Source organism: Lissotriton vulgaris, chromosome 10, assembly GCF_964263255.1.
Source record: "Lissotriton vulgaris chromosome 10, aLisVul1.2, whole genome shotgun sequence".
Lineage (NCBI taxonomy): Eukaryota > Metazoa > Chordata > Amphibia > Caudata > Salamandridae > Lissotriton > Lissotriton vulgaris.
Window position 1 is genome coordinate 914,789,023 of NC_141698.1, and position 20,520 is coordinate 914,809,542.

Here is a 20,520-nt window from a genome sequence, read left to right on the forward strand (position 1 = left end):
CCTGTTTTTTGTTGAATAATTACAGGCCGGGTTTCAGTCTCTGCAATGGGGAAAAAAGGATGGAGTCAGGCTTCACAGTAGCGAGCCACAATTCAGCATCAGGCAGGCAGTGGACAGGGTGTCTTCTGGTGACCAACATCGATGGACGAAGCGTCGGCTGCAATGGAGGAGTGCCGCTAATAGGAGGATTTTTTTTCTGCAGGCAACTTACTTACCACTTCCAACAGGACCACTACAACCACATAGATACAGTATCCCTTGCCTTTTTCTCTGACTGTGACTGCATTTCTTGGCTCTCTCTCGGCTTCTAAATTGATCCCTTAACACATCACTTAGTCCACTCCACTATCACATCTGCACCACACATAGTCATTTGTAAGTGCTCCTACGTAATTCGCAAGTCGCAGCACGCCCCAGGCCGTAGAGGACTGGGATGGCCCCAATGATGAAGCATGTCACCAAGGGGCAACCCTGGTGAGTGAGGGGACACCTAGAAAAAAAGCAATTTCTCCTTTTCTATCTACTATACCTTCCAGACCAACCCCACTGAGTGTTGTTGTGAATGGATTTATAGTGACCAGCAAGGCTCTCGGGTATCTGGCTACAGAGACCTTATGTTGAATATCGTTATCAATAATTTACACATAGGCCCTTTACTGTTGCATTCTTTCTTCCACAGTTGTCGAATGTACTACTTACTTTTCACTGACATGCATGCAGTAGTGCATGCACTTTCAAAGATTGATGGATAGGTTTGTACCCAAAGAATTGTTTATGTTCAATTGTTTGTCTATGCTGTGCTTTTTTTTACAGGGTGTCTTCTGGTGACCAACATCGATGGACGAAGCGTCGGCTGCAATGGAGGAGTGCCGCTAATAGGAGGATTTTTTTTCTGCAGGCAACTTACTTACCACTTCCAACAGGACCACTACAACCACATAGATACAGTATCCCTTGCCTTTTTCTCTGACTGTGACTGCATTTCTTGGCTCTCTCTCGGCTTCTAAATTGATCCCTTAACACATCACTTAGTCCACTCCACTATCACATCTGCACCACACATAGTCATTTGTAAGTGCTCCTACGTAATTCGCAAGTCGCAGCACGCCCCAGGCCGTAGAGGACTGGGATGGCCCCAATGATGAAGCATGTCACCAAGGGGCAACCCTGGTGAGTGAGGGGACACCTAGAAAAAAAGCAATTTCTCCTTTTCTATCTACTATACCTTCCAGACCAACCCCACTGAGTGTTGTTGTGAATGGATTTATAGTGACCAGCAAGGCTCTCGGGTATCTGGCTACAGAGACCTTATGTTGAATATCGTTATCAATAATTTACACATAGGCCCTTTACTGTTGCATTCTTTCTTCCACAGTTGTCGAATGTACTACTTACTTTTCACTGACATGCATGCAGTAGTGCATGCACTTTCAAAGATTGATGGATAGGTTTGTACCCAAAGAATTGTTTATGTTCAATTGTTTGTCTATGCTGTGCTTTTTTTTACAGGGTGTCTTCTGGTGACCAACATCGATGGACGAAGCGTCGGCTGCAATGGAGGAGTGCCGCTAATAGGAGGATTTTTTTTCTGCAGGCAACTTACTTACCACTTCCAACAGGACCACTACAACCACATAGATACAGTATCCCTTGCCTTTTTCTCTGACTGTGACTGCATTTCTTGGCTCTCTCTCGGCTTCTAAATTGATCTCTTAACACATCACTTAGTCCACTCCACTATCACATCTGCACCACACATAGTCATTTGTAAGTGCTCCTACGTAATTCGCAAGTCGCAGCACGCCCCAGGCCGTAGAGGACTGGGATGGCCCCAATGATGAAGCATGTCACCAAGGGGCAACCCTGGTGAGTGAGGGGACACCTAGAAAAAAAGCAATTTCTCCTTTTCTATCTACTATACCTTCTGTCAGGTTACGCAGCCCCTAAGCGCCTACCGTACTATGAAACTACATTTCCCATGAGTAGGCGGGAGACTTGCAGGAAGTTTATCTGGCGAACAGACGCGCTTCCTGTTGCGCGTTATTCTGGTTTCTGTTCTGCACCGGCATGAGAGCGGACGCTCTGCATGCTTTTCTATCGTGTCTCCTGTGGACTATCACCTTCCCCCCCCCCCCTGAGGCTCAGTGGGGAGCGCTTCCGTGTTCTGTCCTTGGCGGTAGACGGACTTCACGCGTCTTCAGGTAAAGCCGCTCTAAACTCTTCGGCCGCCCGTGCGGTCAGCTGATTACTGCCTGAACGGATTGTTAAGGGAGGTTCTGTGACTGTTTTCTAACAGAATTCTACCTTTGCTGAATTCCTGTTTGGTTGAATTGTGTGTGGCGGAGCACAGTGGCGGTCTATACCACGTGTTACCGTTCACATCGGGGATCGTTTTTGTACTATTAAAACGGAGCGCGGTAGTAAGGACAACTACGCGTCTCCGTTGTATAACTGTGTATTTCAAAGGACCTCCATAACTGGGCATGTAGTGAGGTAACTACAGGCTACCCCAGTTCTCTTTGTGTAGTGCACCGTGGGGTGTGTTGTTGGCAGAATTCAGTGGTGGTCGCAACTACGTTTTTCTGTTTGACCTTCACCAAAGATTCTCTACTGGGTCATTACTTAGAGAGCGCAGTGTTGTAGTTCTTGCTTCCTACACACTACCGTTTCCCTCTTCTTTTTTGTTGGACCATACATCTTTGCTTTGACTATTTGGAACCCCCTTTGTACATTGAGTCCTCTACCATGTTTGTGGTATGTTGTGAGTAGTGGGTTTGATGTCTTAGTATAACGCGAGTGTGTTTGGTGCGACAGGAGTGTGTTCGTTAACTATATGTTTATGTGTTTCTTAGGCCTTCCTCACAGATTGTGGCAGAAGGGCTATAGTATTTCCTATCCAAGGTCATGTTTTCTTGGTGCTCAGGTACTTGTCTACTTCCTTGGTTATTTAGTGAGACTATATGAGAGTAGCCTTGTATGTTAGGACAGCACTTCACTGATGCCTGTCTTGTCTTCTGTTACAGGTATCCTTTCCCTGCTGACCCTACCTTTACCCATCCCACATTTTTTATTTTAGTTTGTTATTTTTCTCCCCCGCCTAATGGCTCGAACACCCTGTGTTTACACTTCTGGGTGTTGGTGACATTTGGAGGTGGAACCATATTTGCATCGACTGGATCACGGGGAGTAAACCTGACACCTTCCAGACCAACCCCATTGAGTGTTGTTGTGAATGGATTTATAGTGACCAGCAAGGCTCTCGGGTATCTGGCTACAGAGACCTTATGTTGAATATCGTTATCAATAATTCCACACAGGCCCTGTACTGTCGCATTCTTTCTTTCCACAGTTGTCGAATGTACTACTTACTTTTCACTGACATGCATGCAGTAGTGCATGCACTTTCAAAGATTGATGGATAGGTTTGTACCCAAAGATTTGTTTATGTTCACAATTGTTTGTCTATGCTGTGCTATTTTTTCTTGTCTCCCAAAACCTTTCCCAAAAACCCCGTACCCATCCATTTTTTAAACCCTAACCCTCTTCCCCCGGGCTGTGTGGTTTTGATTGATGTGTGACTAAATTATTATTACAGCAATAAATCCACACACTTGCTGGGGAGGATAAGGTGATAGCAACAGGCTGGTGAAGAAATCCGAGGATATATTCTTACTCTGCTTGACAAAGAACCATTGCTAATGTGAAAGAACTTCAACCGAATTAGTAGTTATACTTTACCATTTGTTAGGCTACAATGTGGCACTGTTCTACTGTACTTCTGTCACCTGCTATATTCTCAGTTGTACCGTTGAATTGCTCAGGAGGACAAACCAGATTTCATTTTCTTTTTTTTCATAGGCATGCAACTGCCACTGTGTCACACCACTAGTACCACCGCTATGAGGAAATTTTATCCGACCAAGATTGCCAACCTTATTCGGTGTTTCCCGTGGAGCCAGCCCTGGGTCTAGCCCTACTTTCAAACACAAATTACAGGTAAGATAAGCGTTTGGTGGTTTGGGGGTATAATGGAGTATTAGTACGAGAGACAAGAGACTGAAGGTAGTACTACTAAAGTCCTAGGACTCTTGGATTCACTTCACTTAGTCTGTGAGAGGCACTTAGTGTTGAAAACATTTGGGCATTTACACTTAAAGGAAGAAAATAGAACTAAACTTTCAGGAAAACAGTCAACGTTAAACCCCCACCCACCAGGCAAGCAGTAAAAAACAGGTATGCTCAGATAAAGTTTGAAAAAGTATATTTATATCCCTAACAAAATAATCTCCCGCAAGACCCTCCCTAACCCCAACGATTGTCCTTCAAAAGTCCCCAAAAACCCAACTCCCAATTCCCACCCCCCAAAAGTCTCTAAAAAAGGGGCAAGGGACACTATGGGTGGATGCTGTTAACTTTTTGGGCCAGGGCATCATGCTCCTCGCGGAGCAAGGCGAGCTCCTGCTGAAGGCGGGACACCATCAGGGTAGTGCGGCGCAGGCGTGCCTTCACTGCCTTGCAGGTGCAATGCCTGTGAGAGGCAGCTGTTGGCCTTGCTGCTCGGCGGTGGCGTTTGCCTTTGGCAGCCCGGCTCAGTCTGGGTGGACCACTGTGCTGGGTGGCAGCCCGTGGGGCCACGGAGGCCGATGCAGACGACGTTGTTGTTGTTGTCGACTGCACACTTTCCTCGTCCTCCAGGGCCACCAGCCGCCGATATTCCGCAACAGTGGCCTCGATCCTCCGTTGCCGGGCCGCTCTAGCCAGCTCCTTCCTCCTTGTTCGTTTGGAAGGAGCATCTATATGAAGAAAGAAAGACATAGTCTGTAACCAATGCTCTTTAAGATTAACTCAATCATTCAGCAGAAATTTGTGTTGCAGTACAACTAGCAACTTGCAAGCGCATTACATAACTATTGAGGCCAGTATCTATCTAACCTCACACTTCTTCATCCTTGCTCTAACATTAGTGGGAGTTTAAGGAACAAATTCTACGAGCACTGTGGACTTCCATTGGAGTCGACTATGAAAGTACACCAGTCTTATTCTTCTTCTTATCTCTTGTTTTGGAAAATTGGTACGTTATTTTCTGCAAGCCGGCATAATGCCAGCGCAGTAAACTTGCACCCGAGAAAAAGAGACGCACGCCATGAGGAGTGACCTAGACTTGCGTTGCGTTACTGTACCCGTCCAGTACATGCAGGTGGTGAAGCTCTTACTTTTCTATTACGGGTGGCACTGAGAATACTCTGTTACAACTCAAGGGCTACTGCTTAATTAATTTAACTTTCACCCTACAGTGGAAATGAGTACTAGAAATGGAAAATTGAAGAAGATAAATAATCTGATTATCTATCACTTCACATGGGATGTTTTTGCTTATATATGGGATGACTTTAGGTGCTTTGCTTTTTATTGAGTGACCAGTGATACATCCACACATGAATGACTGAGTACTACTAAACTTATTAAGAGAGGTAGGGAGTGGCCACCGTAATAACCGGATCTATGCAGTGCTTGCAATGCAAACTACTGCTACTATTTATGGTAGTATTTGGACAAAATTAAAAGTTCTTTTCCTTGCCTTTCCTACACTGGAACGGACGTGCGGGTGCAGTGTTACATGCTCTTCAAAGTTACACTTAGTTCATCCACTGACCGTCTACTCTCTCTAGATCATGGGTACTCACAAACTTTCTCTCAGGGGCTACATTTACAGTGTAGTTTGGGGCCGAGGGCCGCACTGGTGGGGGCGGAGTCAGAGGGGGCGGGGCTAAAGCAAAACGATAACTTGTGACCATGAGGTTGCACACAGGTCCCTGCAGCAGATGCCCTCATCCACTGAGCCACCAGACCCAGCATTTACATACATCTCTCTCCCTCCTGCTCTCCCTCCTGCCCTCCCTCCATCTCTCTCTCCCTCCTGCCCTCCCTCTCCCTCCCCCTCTGTCATCTCACTGTGTGTGTGTCTATCTGTGTCAGCCTTCAGCCCGGGTTGAGACCGCTTCCTCAACGCGCACACACAGACAACAACACCAAAGTACTTAACAGGTCTTTAAAAGACCATTAACATATTATTGAGGCTTTGTTTGTTGTAGCGCCCCTGCTTCTCCACCCTGACAATCACTGCTTGCCCGGCCCCACAGAGCAGAGGCTTTGTTCTATTTCACCTCTTTGTGGCCTTGCATCTCCACTCTGCTCTGTGGGGGCCGGGGGAGCAGTGATTGTCAGAGTGGAGATGCAGGGGCGCTAACAGGTGAAATACAAAAAAGCCTCTGCTCTGTGGGGGCCGGGGGAGCAGTGATTGTCTGCAAGGTCTGCGCACCGCCAAGGAAGGCTTGCCGGGCCACCACCGGCCCGCGGGCCGTACTATGAGTACCCCTGCTCTAGATACACATATGCTATCTAAGAGTCAGATAGTAGCATGATCCAGGTATATGGACACATACAGTTTCTGTGTCACCCACCCAGGCTGTTGTCCTTCCACCCATCATTGCTTCATCATTCACCCAGCCATGCATCTCATATTCTTGCCTTCCCAGCTAGTCTTCAATCTCAATAAGTAAGGAATATATAAGAGCTTACCTCTGGCCGCCACCACCACCGTCTCAACTCTCACAGCCGCCGCCTCCTCCCCTGAAGAATCGCCCTCCGCCTCCGTGTCGAGCACCACCACCTCCACACTGGCCCCGCCACCAGATGTTCCACCTACAAAGTACATTTAAGAATGTTAGAATAAAGCACTCACTAGTCTTTGGTCTAGGAATGAAGACATGTGAAAACAATGTAATTTGTGACTGTCTACGTTAAAGTTAAAAAAAATGTCCCTTTTTCCAGGGAAGGTTGTCTTGCTGCACTTTTTGGCACAACTGATGAAGGCTGTTTTTTTAACACGCACCATTTTTCTCCACACAGACAGAAGATGGACTTCTAACAACAAGATCAAGTTGAAACCAGGTGAGAGCTCGGCTCGACCACAAGAAATGTCTTCAATTAATCGTCAGCACTAACCACTTTTCCATTATCAGTTAAACGTTTAGTTTTATTATGACTTCATTTTAATAAATGTGTTTACTTTTAATAAAGCTTTTAAACTTAAATACAATCTGTGTTTTTTGGTCCAGACTAGAGTGACTGAGCGAAAGGTTTTGCAATTTTTGCAAGCATGAGTCCAGATAGAACACTTCAAAAGACATTATGGACAATCCCAGAGGACTGCACTAAGTTGATAGAGCTATTGCTGACTAGAATCATGGGAGTTTCGCCAACCGTGCAATCTTAGTTAGCTACACAGACAGACTAATCAGAATAATCTAGTAATACCACAGGGAGTCATAGTAGAGGCAGGATAAGGATTTAGATACAGTCTACAAGAAGAGCAAAGACAATTTTGAAAAAAGTCAAATGAGGAACGCTAGGAAAAATAGGTACTAGTCTAAAATGAAAACTTACTGGGGCCAGCAGAGGAGCCCTCGCCTGCCCGATCCTGGCCCTGTTGAACAGCATCCGCCGCCTGCTGCTCCTGTGTCCTCCTCTCGCCCCTGGGGGGAGCTGACGTACAACATGAAAGAAAGAACAGAAAACATGGATGATTGTTGCTTGTCAATGTCAACCAAATCAAACATTTCAAAAGAACAATAACAAAATATTTCCGCGAAATTATATTGATTATGGTTAGTTTTCATTTATTTGCGGACCTGTGACTTCGAAAGTCACGTAACTCACTAAACAAAGTACTGAAACGTTCACCTAGGACTGGCAGGCAGAAGTCCGCAGGCAAGACGCAAAGTGACAGACAAACTCCATTGTGATTTCAGTCAGATCAGTGACAACACTAACAGTTGCCTGCTACATTACCAGTCATTTAAATAGTCAAACTATCAATCCACCGCCACTATTTTTCTTATTGTCAGGGGTACAAAGGAAGGGGCAGATTTAAGCCCTTGCGGCTCTTTTGCGCCGTTCTTGCGTGACTTTTGTGACGCAGCAGCTAAACAAAAAAGGGCGCCATGGTGCGGCGTATAATATTATAACAACGTGACGCATTTGGGAGATGCATCCCGTTATAAAGCCCTGCGCCATCAGGGGGCGTTCCGGCGCAAGGGAGGGCATTCCTGCGCTGGAACACATCCTAATAGTGGCTGAGGGAAATCTACAAAATTTCAATCAGTCACCTTTAGGACAATGATGCGTCACACAAACCCTGCACCTGCTTGAAGCAGACGTACGGCTTGACCCAGCATTGGGGAGATAGGGTACCCCAGAGCATTGATGGAGCTGCGCCATCGTTGCGACGCAACTCCAGCAGTAAAGTTTCGGTGACGTTTTGGGCCCATGGTGCGCCGCATTGCAAATACGGCGCACCATGTTTGGTGGTGGTAGCGGGCCGCACAATTAATGGCGCATCCCTGCTACTTTGCAGGGATGCGACGGTAATTGCAATTCTGCCCCTTAGGGGCATACTTACTTACGCGTTCTGGCGCATCTCCAGAGATGCGCCAGATCAAATGCGTCACGCAAAACTACCCTTGCGACACGGCAGATGTGCCTCATTTACAATGCGGCGCGCCCTGGTGCAAGGGTAGGCACTTGCGTGACGCATCTCGTCACGTAAGAGCGGCGCATCGCTGGAGTCACGTCTCCAACGCAATGCAACTCCAGTAATGCTCAGGGCCACCCAATACTTAACATGCTGTGTCAGTCCTTTCGCCTGCTTCGAGCAGACATAAGGAATTGAATTGACGTAGCAGCGTCGCAGAAGTGCCTGCGTTAAATCTTGTAGATTTCACGCAGGCAATTTTGCGAGGCGCACAGCCGCTGGACCGCCCACCCTGCGTACTAGGAACGCACCCATTGTGGTGCAGGCCCATGGCTTTATAACGTGACGCATCTCCCTAGATGCGTCATGCTGTAAATGACTCGCAGGGATGCGGCACGTTTACGCCGCTGTTGCGTCACGCAAGGCAACGTAAACGTGGCGCAAGGGGCTTGTAAATGTAATCTGCCCCCTAGTGTCTAGCATTACGCAGTTCTGTAAAGTACACTCATACATAATAGTTACTCAGGCCAATGAGACCACGAAATAGAAAACAAATAAGCATAGTAGCAACGCCACTGAGAAGGAGAGCAGTGCACCTGAAATGCACAGAAGATTTTGAAATATAATTTAACTACAATGTAATCGTCATCAGCGGCGTAATTGGCTTGCTCCATGTAAAAAACAAATATTTGCAATACAACAACACAGAGCAGGAGAAAACATCATAGTAGTGAGTGATTAAATGGCTACTACTACTCACCAAGCCCGGGGATCTCCAAGCCGAGCTGGTCCAGCAGGTCGCGCTCGCGGTCCAGGAGGTCCGTCCAGCGATGGGTGACCTGGCTGTAGGTGCGCTGGACCCCGTAGAGGTGGGATATGGCCCAGCACACCTTCTCCCACCGCTTCCGGCGCTCCCGCATGTTGTAGCCGCCGGCCGCGATCCTGCCGCCTCCCGCGATGGTCCTGGGCAGGCGGCGCTGGACGAAGTAGACCAGCGCGCCCACTTCCTCCGGGCTGAATATCTCCCGTCGCGTCACCTGCTCCCCCCTCAATCTCCCGCATGCTGTCCTGGCACTGGGTCCAGCACTACTCCCCGCCGCCGCTGCGGCCCTCAAGTGCCTGGGCAGCTTCACGGCGCCTGGCTTGACCATGGTCTGGGCAGGTAAGGTAGGAAGAAGTAGAAAATTAAGAAAGAATAGGATAGGGAAGAAGAAAAGAAAAGAGTTTAAAAAAGTAGTTTAAAAGTAAAGAAAAATAGCAGAAAAGACAAAAATATACAGCTAGGAAAAGAGAGGGATAGATAAGAAGCAAAATCGTAAAAAAAAACTGAAAACAAGCAAAGGATGGCAAAGATACCAAGAGGATTAAACACCATGCCCAGACACAGGAAATGAATGAAAAACAAGATGGCCGGCGCCCGTTCACGAGCGCGAAAGTAAGTTCGCGCGAGATTTTCCTCGCGATCTCGTGCGAACCTCTAGATTTCCCGCGCGATCTCGTGCGAACCTCTACTCGCAATGCGCTTACTGCGCGAGATTATACATAGCGGGCGGAAACGGAAATACGTCACGCAAACAAAATGGCCGCGCCCGTACTCGACCTTGGGGTAAATTCGCGTGTTGCGCTGCAAGCGGCTCGCGAATACTGCAAAAAAACTCGCGAAACAACAAGCCGCAAAAAAATAAAATGCTCATTCGCACGAATTGGCGGCTTCCGCGGTCGGTTTCGCACGACGCCGCGCCCCGCGAATAGCGCGAAAAAAAACGAAAAACGGTTTCAGCAAAAGCAATGAGCAGGTGCAAAAGGTCAACCTCATGATTTGTAACGATTCTTTGTAGTGCTTCCTGAGGGGGCCCTCCAGAATTCGGTTGCCTGCTTGCAACTATTGTGTGACCCTGCTCTGACCTTAACTGTATGCCACAAAGGTCCTTATTTACAGCTAAAGGAGCAGACAAGCAGGTGCCAGGCTGGAACTTGAAATTCTTTCAGTGACACATTAATTAGCCCCTAATTCATTATTGTCAGTTGGGGCAGGGCAGGTGTTGTTAATAAACTAACCCCAAATTAATTCATGTCAGTTCAAGCAGGGCAGGTGGGCTTGCTTTTCCCCCCCATCTTCTACAGTGATGATGAACCAGAGGGTGGCATTGATGTAACAGAGGGTGGCATGGGTCAAAGAGAGGGTGCCAGTGGTAAAACAGAGGGTGCTGGGAGGCTGTGATGATGAACCAGACGTAGAAACAACATAGTCGCGACCGTTGCGAGCCGACAAGTAAGTTCGCAATTGCGAACTAGTACCAAATCCTCGCGAACTGGTAGAAACACTTGCGAACACAAAAAAAAAATCCGCAAATTCGCGAGAATTCACGGATTTTGCGGATTGCCAATTCGCAAATCCGCAAAATTCGCGAACGCGAGATTCGCAAAATTCGCCCATGCTTAATTTACATTCACACATCTCGCAATTGAAACGTTATCTGATCCAAGAATAACTTTTTCATATTTTGTCAGCCTGTTTTTTGTCAAATGCTGTGTTTTGCTTCTGGTAAGGAGAATTTCAACTGAGTGTGGCAAATATACTTTTACAGGAAATCCCATTATTATTCCTTCACTTTGTTCCAAACTCACACTTGTTGCAGCTACTGCTTTTAAGCAACCTGGTAATGCTTTTGCAACAGGGTCAAGAACAGCTGAGAAATATGCGATTGGCTTTCTCAGTTTTCCATGTCTTTGAATCAGAACTGATAATGCACATCCTTCTCTTTCACTGCAATACAGCTCAAACTCTTTTTCATAATCAGGCATTCCCAGTGCTGGAGCTTCACACAAACTTTTCTTTAACTGTTCAAAAGCTTCTAATTAAGTTTTTGTTAATCTATTTGGGTCTTTTATGTCTGCTTTTGTCAATCTCTGCAAAGGTTTTGCGATTACCGAAAATCCACAAATCCATTGGCGACAATAACCTACCATTCCTAGAAACATTCTAACCTGTCTCTGTGTTTTTGGAGGTTGCATTGCTTGAATCATTTTTATTCTTTCTGTTGTCACTTGTCTGAATCCCTTTGCAATTCTGTGACCAAGATATTTTACTTCTTGCTTGCAAAACTGTAATTTCGCAGGTCACACTTTATTTCCCTCATCTGCCAGATGATTTAAAAGAGTAATGGTATCCGTTACACGGTTATCTATTGTTTTTGCAGCTACAAGGAGATCCTCAATATACTGCACTAACGTAGATTTTCCAGGGAAATCTAGATTTTCCAAAGATTTCTTTAGCAACTGATTAAAAATGGATGGACTCTCGGTGTACCCTTGAGGGATTCTACACCATGCTAAATACCAGCAGTAATCTTTCATAAAATTAATATACTGATTCTTTTGGCTCTTGCGTTGTTCTATCTATTTTAACCCAATCTACCTCTTTTGGGGGAATCTTGGTTTTCAAAAATACAATTACCTGTTCATATTTTCTCATTACCTCTTGTGAAGGAGCACCTGTTACTTTATCTCGTTCAAATTCTTCTCTAGGCCAATCTATAGAAATTTTACATTCCATCCAAAGATCTGATGGAACAACTATGTCAAAGAATCGCTCAAACCTACAGGCAGAGGCTTACCATTTTCTCCGAGGAATCCAAGGGCAGTTCCGCCCACACGGCTTGCCGCTCCCGCTCCGCGGGAGCCGCTGCGCACAGGAGTGCGTTTGTAATCCACAGCACCTGGTCACTGGAGGCGGAGGCAGGGGCGCGAGGCAAGGCGTGGGCTGCGAGTGTGCAGGGACTCCAACATCCAGGAGTCCCTGCGAAGACCACGGACTGACCATCCGGTCCGCTCTCCCCGCCGGCCCGCCCCCCGCCCGCCTGAGAGTGTAAAAGGCGCTTTCCCCTGCTATTTCCTGGGACGCTCAAACCTACAGGCAGAGGCTTACCATTTTCTCCGAGGAATCCAAGGGCAGTTCCGCCCACACGGCTTGCCGCTCCCGCTCCGCGGGAGCCGCTGCGCACAGGAGTGCGTTTGTAATCCACAGCACCTGGTCACTGGAGGCGGAGGCAGGGGCGCGAGGCAAGGCGTGGGCTGCGAGTGTGCAGGGACTCCAACATCCAGGAGTCCCTGCGAAGACCACGGACTGACCATCCGGTCCGCTCTCCCCGCCGGCCCGCCCCCGCCCGCCTGAGAGTGTAAAAGGCGCTTTCCCCTGCTATTTCCTGGGACGCTCAAACCTACAGGCAGAGGCTTACCATTTTCTCCGAGGAATCCAAGGGCAGTTCCGCCCACACGGCTTGCCGCTCCCGCTCCGCGGGAGCCGATGCGCACAGGAGTGCGTTTGTAATCCACAGCACCTGGTCACTGGAGGCGGAGGCAGGGGCGCGAGGCAAGGCGTGGGCTGCGAGTGTGCAGGGACTACAACATCCAGGAGTCCCTGCGAAGACCACGGACTGACCATCCGGTCCGCTCTCCCCGCCGGCCCGCCCCCCGCCTAACACGCCCATTATATCTCGGCTCAACACTCCCGCAGCGCGGGACGCAGCCCGGGGCGAAGACTGGGCAAAGACAGGGCCATTTGAGGCCGTTCGAGGACGAAAGAGGACGGCCCCGGCCCTGTCACCCTGCATTTCACTTCGTCCCCACAGGCCCTCACGATCCTTGACTCACATCATCGACGATCACGATGCGTCCCAAAACTAGAAGCACGTCAAAAAAAGCCACATTGGTGACACAAGTGACCGGTCCCATAGACCTTTTCATATCCAGGGTAAACGATACCATTGATAAGAGCATAATTCTACTGGAAAAAAGAGTTTCCCTGGACCTCATGCAGGTCAAACGCTCTTCGTTAGGCTCACTTGCCACCGCAAACTCCCCTGCTCATCAGGTTGCCAACAATTGTTCTTTACCATTGCCACTAACTATTGTTCCCACGTTGACTGTTCCAAACTCTGTAGATTTATCCGTAACCCAAACAGATTCCGATCAATCATACGTCGACCTTGAGGCAACCCCAGACTTAGAAGCCTGCCAATCACCAACCGAAAAACTAGACCAGAGTGTCATTAGTAATCCCACACTACCTGATCCAGTATTGACCTCAGAACCAACTAAAACAAGGAAAAACACCTCTACCCTCCCCAAGGCTATGCCAAATATCAAGGAAAAATCTAAAATAAAAATAAAGAATCACAACCTGATCACGCCCACCTCAAACTCCTCGGCAGGTATCCCCTGCTGGGTGGAAAACATGGTAATGGACCTCAAATCAGACCTCGAAGCCACAATTACAGCACAAATTAAACCGCTAATATCAAAGCTGGACAGACTCACGTCACTAATCAACACGAAATGCAGTTGTAAGACAAGCGGTAATGGTCCCGCTCCAACGCACGGGGCAAAGGAAATACTCCCAAAAAAAACACCTACCATCAAACAAACAACAGGCACAACAATCAAGCCTAACACTTTACCAACTAGAAAGGCGTCAGCAATACAACTTCTAGCCAAAAAAGGGAGCAATTCAGATGCCCCCCCAGACACCCCGGTCGCGAAAGATCTCCCCCCCGCAACACAAATAGACCTAGCAGGTCAAACCAAAACAAACAACCGACAAGAAAAAGGTAATAATGGAAACACCACCATTCTAGTAGAGACCCCTTTCCCTGAAAAACCACTAGAACCTAAGATCAAGCAGTCACGGCCCAAACTAATCAATTTACCTCCGGAAGCTTCTCCCTTCGTGGTGGTGCTAACAGCTGTTCCCCCACTGAAGGAGGGCGTAAGAGAAACTTTCGCAGAGTTGAGGAACAAATGTGCCCAGTGGCTCCAACTCCACAAACCCTTACCCGCTCATATCAGGGGTGATATCTTCTCCGCACGTAGAGGAGATTGGGTCGGCAGAAGCACGAAGTCCATCGCGGGGGACGTCATCAGTATCAAATTTAGGGAGATAGGGGCATCAAATTATATCTGTAACTCACCCAACAGAGGACCCGCCACCCAAATAAATCCCCTTCCCTTGTCCTATTTCCTACCCCCATCCTCAAGGCAACATTTCCCCTGTCCCGCTTTCCCATTAAACACTGGGCCCATAAATCCCTTAGAATACAATACAGATCAATATCAGCAGCCCCCACACATGTCACGATTTCCACAAGTACCGCAACAATCAGCCTTCCAGTGGCAACCACCCTCTCAATTTCCTCAAACTCCACATCCCGTCACCCAACCACCTGCTCATCCTTCTCAATATTTACATCACACTCCCCAACAGTGGTGGCAACCCCAACAACTCACGCAACATAATATTCATCAATGGCAGCAGCCGCGGCAAGGACGGCTCCCCCCATTCAACCCACTAGGCCTTAATCATCAAGGCAGAGAAAGGGATGAATGGAGTGGACAGGATCACTGGAGAAAGCACAGTGATCCCACACGCTGGGATAGCTGGAACGGCCTTCATTTAGCAAATAGGTATAGCGCCTTAGAGTGCGTTGACTGACTACCACAGCCACAAGAACACTCCCAAATCCACACAGACCTATCTGAACCCACGGACTCTCCATTAGTCCCCCTGGACCAAGAGATCCTTCCAGCCCCAGAGACTTTTAATGAATCAAAAATAGTAAAAAGCTCAAGGGATAGTCCAACAATCCTGAGCCTGATCTCGTGGAACATCGCTGGACTAAGGACAAAAATAGAAGATGGGACAATTATGCATCATACGCATAACCACCAAATAATATGCATACAGGAGACATGGTCATTACAAGAACACCACCTGCAGGGGTACAAGACGTACTCCTCGTTTGCAAAGCCGGGACAGATAGGTAGACCAAAGGGAGGCTTGTGTATCTACGTAGCCAACACTATCCAAAACGCCAAAATAAAGGCCATAGAACTGGCATCTAATTTGCAGATCCTTGGTCTTTCCTTCCCGAAAAAAGAGTCAATGGTTATTATTAATTTTTATAACAACCTGGATGAGCTAGACTTTGAGGGAGTCCTGACCCACCTCCACGAAAAACTAACCACCCTCAGAATGAAACAAGGAGAAAAAGGCCCGGCAACAATAATATGGGCAGGTGATTTCAACCTTCACCCCTGTACCCAACCAAAAAGAAAATGTCCTGGCATGGTGACAGAAGAAGGCCTCTCACTCACCCATTTTTCGCATAACAACATGGGCAGACAAATGAATGATCTCCTATCCGACCTGGATCTCCAGATAGCAAACACCTCGGACCATGGAGATAATTCACTAGCACCTACTTACTTAGGAAGAGGCTATAAAACCACGGTAGACTTCATAATAATATCAACATCTTTACAATCAAGAGTAAAAAACTTTGAAGTCAAACCGAATCCTCAAAGTGACCATGCAATATTAAATTTGGAAGTCGTATTAAACTACCAACAATGTTCTCCAGTAACAATAGCCAATGCATTGACCCAGGAAAATATCAATATGGATAAATAATTAAACGGGTACTCAATAAAATGGGGAAGGATAAATCCAGAAGAACTCACTCAAGAGCTAATAAAATCAGTCTATCCCCAAATCAAAATTTGTTTGGATATAGCAACAAAGGACGAAGAGCTTCTAAATAACTTTGCCCAAATTATGGACAAATTAAAGGTTTTACTTACAGCAAAACAAAAACCCGGTCCATCCCGGCCCAAAGGCTGGTTCAACCAAGAGTGTACTAAGGCTCACACAAAGCTGAAGTTAGCCTTAAATAAAAATGAAAGGGACCCTCGCACTATAGCCACCCTCAGAAGTGAATATCACAAAACAAGGAAAAAGAGGAAAGAGGAACTCAAGCAAGCGCTGTGGCATGAACTCCACACCAGTGCCCAAGAAAAAAACTCTCAAGCCTTCTGGAGAATTATAAGAACTCCCTTCTTGGCAGACGACACGTGCCCAAAAATTGAAGCTGCTATAGACGCAGCTACTTGGGTATTACATTTTACCAGCATCTTCCAAAAACCAACCTCTGATCAAGAGACGGAAGAGGAGGAAAAAACATTCCTACCATACCCTATAGATATAAATTTCGAAATCTCCGAGATCCTTCTGGCACTGAACTCAACCAAAAAAGGAAAAGCTCCAGGCCCGGACGGAGTCCCGGCAGACTTTTTTAAATATCAATCAGAACTTTGGGCACCGATCTTAACAAGGGTTTGCACCGTAACGGCAAAAATAGGAATTTTGGAGTCATGGACAAGGTCCATCATGGTGCCGATATTCAAAAAAGGTAACCGCATGGATCCTGCCTGCTATCGCCCAATTTCCTTGCTGGATTCACTGGGGAAAATAGCAGGTAGAGTGATCCTAGAAAGACTTCAGGACTGGGCGGAAGAAAGTGGCATCCTATCCGACCTACAATTCGGATTTAGAAAAGGACTGGGAACTGTGGAACAAGCCCTAAATTTATCGGTAATTTTCGGAAAATACGTGCATGCAAAAAAAGCAAAACTGTATATGACCTACGTAGACCTGTCCGCGGCCTTCGACTGTGTCTCCCATACAAAATTGTGGTCCCTTTTAGCACAAATGGGGGTAGAACCATCACTCCTGAACTTTTTAAGGGAACTCTATTCTAATCCATCCGCAAGAGTTCGCTACGGCACAAAGGGGGAACTGACGGCGTCCTTCAGAGTAGAGCGTGGGGTTAGACAAGGATGTGTCCTGGCACCCTTCCTTTTCTCCCTCTACACCAACAACTTGGAGGTAGAGCTCCTGAAGGGTGCCCGTGACCTTCCACTGGCCAAACATCGCCCGATCCCCGCTCTGCTCTATGCGGACGACGCCGTCCTCCTCGCACAAACCCCCCGCGAACTCCAGAGATCCCTCAACAGATATTCGCAGTTCATGAGAACCCTCGACCTTCATATAAACGTAAAAAAGACTTTCGTAATGAAGGCTGGGGTTGGGAGGATACAGCAAAAATCCATCTATCTTGACAACCAAAAAATAGACTCTACAAACGAATATTGCTATCTGGGAGTCATGATAGATAATAAACTCTCCTGGAAGCCAGCAGTAGAAGCCAGAAAACATTGTTTTAAAAGAGCACTAGCCGCATTGGTGTCGTTTACACAAAAACTAGGAAAACGTCCGCCCAGGGAATTGATGACCATATATAAAGCCAAATGCCAATCTACAGCCTTATATGGAGCAGGATTATGGGGCCATACGGATGTTACCTCTCTGCAAATTGCAGAAAACAATTTTTTCAAATTCCTCTTATCTGCCCCTAAAAGTTCTTCGACTTACGCCTGTCACTCAGAATTGGGCGTTCCATATATCGAAGATCTCGCGAAAATTCAACCACTCCTCCTATGGCGACGTATCTGGGCTTCAGATAAAAACGACATTACAAAAACAATACTGGCAGATGCAATGTCCCTGGACTACGCTTTAAAAATTAAATGGCTGGCCTATATCCGGACCTTCCTCTCTGACCTTGGAATAGAAAAATATTATTCAAACCCCGAAAAAATTGGAGAACTCTCAAAAAATAACCTAAAAACACGAGCTTTGGACCATTTGGGTAATCTGAGATTACAATCAGAAGCTGGGAAACAGTCGGTACAGCACGCAATAATGGTCCAATCTACTCTTTTAATGCAGCCCTATTTAAATCTCGACATTGGCACCTTTGACCGATTTCTCCTGATAAGATTCAGACTGAATATATTTCACAAACTGGTAGCTTTTCCAACGCCAAATGTTTGGGACCCAAATCCACTTCTATGTCCATGCGATGGGAAATCAAAACAAACCACTCTTCACACTGTTCTGTTCTGTAAATTTTATCAGGAACACCGCAAACTTTGGTTACTGACTCTTTTAAAATCTTGGGGCCTTAGACAATGTCGAGTAGCCATGTTGAGCTTGCAGCTTTTGGATACCGAAGCCACATGTTACCATGTTCTAAACTTTCTGAAATGTATACTCGGACACAGGAAAAACCTTTAAATGTAATAGCACTGTGTAAATTACCGAAACTCCTTTTTGCTGTTTTAAAGTTATCTGTAATTATATTGCACTGCAGATCTATTTTTTACCATGTACTGCTTTTATGGATCTTTTTAAAAAAATCTGAATAAAGTTTATTATTATTATGTCAAAGAATCCATCAAGATCAACCCATAAAACTTTTGAAACTTTCACAAATCTGTCTACCTGTCGATACCATTCTACAGGTTTTTCTCTTAATCGAGGAAAATCATTTGTAAGCATTAAAATGTCCTGTCTAGTCCATGGGACATGCACATACCCACCTCCTGCTATTTCTCTCATTGGAAACTCATTCACTACTTTTTCCTTTTCTCTGACAGGAAAAGCTAAGCTTGTTGTGTCTTCATCTTTTTTCTTTGCCCATTTTGCTCTCCATTTACTTAATTCACCCCATTTTCTCAAAATCACAATTAAATCTTTTATATGAGTGATTCTTCCCGTAGTATTCATATTTTCAATGTCTTTTTCAGAGAAATCCACTATTTAATTTTTGTGCAAATTCTTCTGCTTGCTTAAATCTACTTCTAATTCAAAAGCCATATCCTCTAATTGATCATATTTGTTTTTCGTTTTCCATGTTATGCTTTTGCAAATAAATAGTAATTCATCATCCTGATATGCCTTCAATCTGTCAGTTCCAATTGTTCCAATTATTAATTCTTTTATGTCTGCTTTCAATTTTGCAACATAAAGTAATTTACATTCTGGGGTTTGCGTTAAATCTATTTTACTCAAACTCTTTACCGGAGATCCTGAATCATAATCTGCACCAGTTGGGGTTTTACATGACAAACTTTGATTAAAAGTTGAATCAGGCATCATCATATTTTCTCGATGTATTTCAGTTAAATCTGAATAAAATGTTTCAGTCACTTTCTGTATTTCTGAATTTAATGGAACAGTTAAAGCTGAATGTCTAATTTCTTTTTGATCAAACACTGGAAGAACAGGTCCAATTGTCACAGGCACTGTTACTGCTTCCATGCTTTTAGTTAACTGCTGTATTAATTCATTCGCAGAACGAATGTATTCTGATGTATCTGGCAATCCCTCATACCTTTTTGTTCTATTTCCATTTCTTGAGGTTTCATTTCTTTGAACTGGAGTTTCAGTAAAATTACTATTTTCTCCTGATATATTTGAATTACATCCTGTTTCTACTCTCTCGGGTGTTTTTCTATTGCTTTGATTTGTCTCAGGAGATGTCTCTACTCTTTCAGATGTTCTTTTATTATTCTGGTTTGTTTCAGGATATGTCTCATCAATTATTTCTCTTTGTGGGGCACTTGGAAAAGTACATGTACAAACTGGTTGATAAGGTGACGGCTTTCTAGTATAAATATCTTCTAATACCGCATCTTCTGAATCACTTTCTTCTCTAATATGTTTTTTCTTCTGGGAACATTTTTTACCAGTTAACTCATCAATTAGTCTCACTAGGTACAAACCATCACACATGTCTGCCTTTCTCCATCGACGCATTCTATCCTCATGTGTTTCTCTATCAAGACCTAATCCTGTTCCCTTTGGTTTTCCTCTACTCTCTCGTTCTAATTCAAACATTTCATCCTCCCATTCAACTAAAGCTTCAAATTGAGTAGGTCTAGGCTTTGGTACAAGTTCCATCATCCTTTCTCTTAAATTTCTCAAGACCGCTATGTTAAATGATCCGTCTTCTGGCACTGCTAAAACACGATCATTTTCAGTATACTTCATCCAATTCTCAATCCAAAGACAAGTATGATAATAATATTCACCTAACATATAAACTGCAGGTGTTTTATACTTATGAAGTAATCTTCCACCTCGCGTTGAAATTTTCTTGTCAGGTTTAATTATATTTTTCAACTTCTGAAACCATGAAAGTTTATTTTTCTCTTTCAAATAATAATAATCCATGTCTTTTAAACAAATTTTCTTTACTTCAGTAAAGTTCGTAACAAGAGAAGTTGTTATTCCACAGCACCAACCA

The 20,520-nt window shown here is 45.5% G+C and overlaps 1 protein-coding gene across 1 annotated transcript; it reads right to left on the bottom strand.

Moving 5' to 3' along the window:
* Positions 1–4,245: 4,245 nt before the first annotated feature.
* Positions 4,246–20,006, bottom strand: LOC147689007 (uncharacterized). The gene is made up of 4 exons (XM_086939853.1): positions 19,697–20,006; positions 7,447–7,545; positions 6,580–6,702; positions 4,246–4,793 (listed from the first exon to the last, which is right to left on the bottom strand). Exons 1-4 carry the CDS (start codon positions 20,004–20,006, stop codon positions 4,393–4,395), a joined length of 933 nt encoding a protein of 310 aa, XP_086795979.1. The 3' UTR covers positions 4,246–4,392.
* Between the last annotated feature and the right edge of the window lie 514 nt (positions 20,007–20,520).

What these genes read in the sequence shown, in the direction of transcription:
- LOC147689007 (XM_086939853.1), bottom strand. Translation starts at nt 20,006, where the DNA reads ATGTGTGATGGTTTGTACCTAGTGAGACTAATTGATGAGTTAACTGGT. An exon ending in CGAGAGAGTAGAAACAGGAT is followed by an intron (nt 7,546 to 19,696) that starts GTAATTCAAATA and finishes GTTGTACGTCAG; the next exon opens with CTCCCCCCAGGGGCGAGAGG. An exon ending in GGTGGTGGTGGCGGCCAGAG is followed by an intron (nt 4,794 to 6,579) that starts GTAAGCTCTTAT and finishes TTCTTCATATAG; the next exon opens with ATGCTCCTTCCAAACGAACA.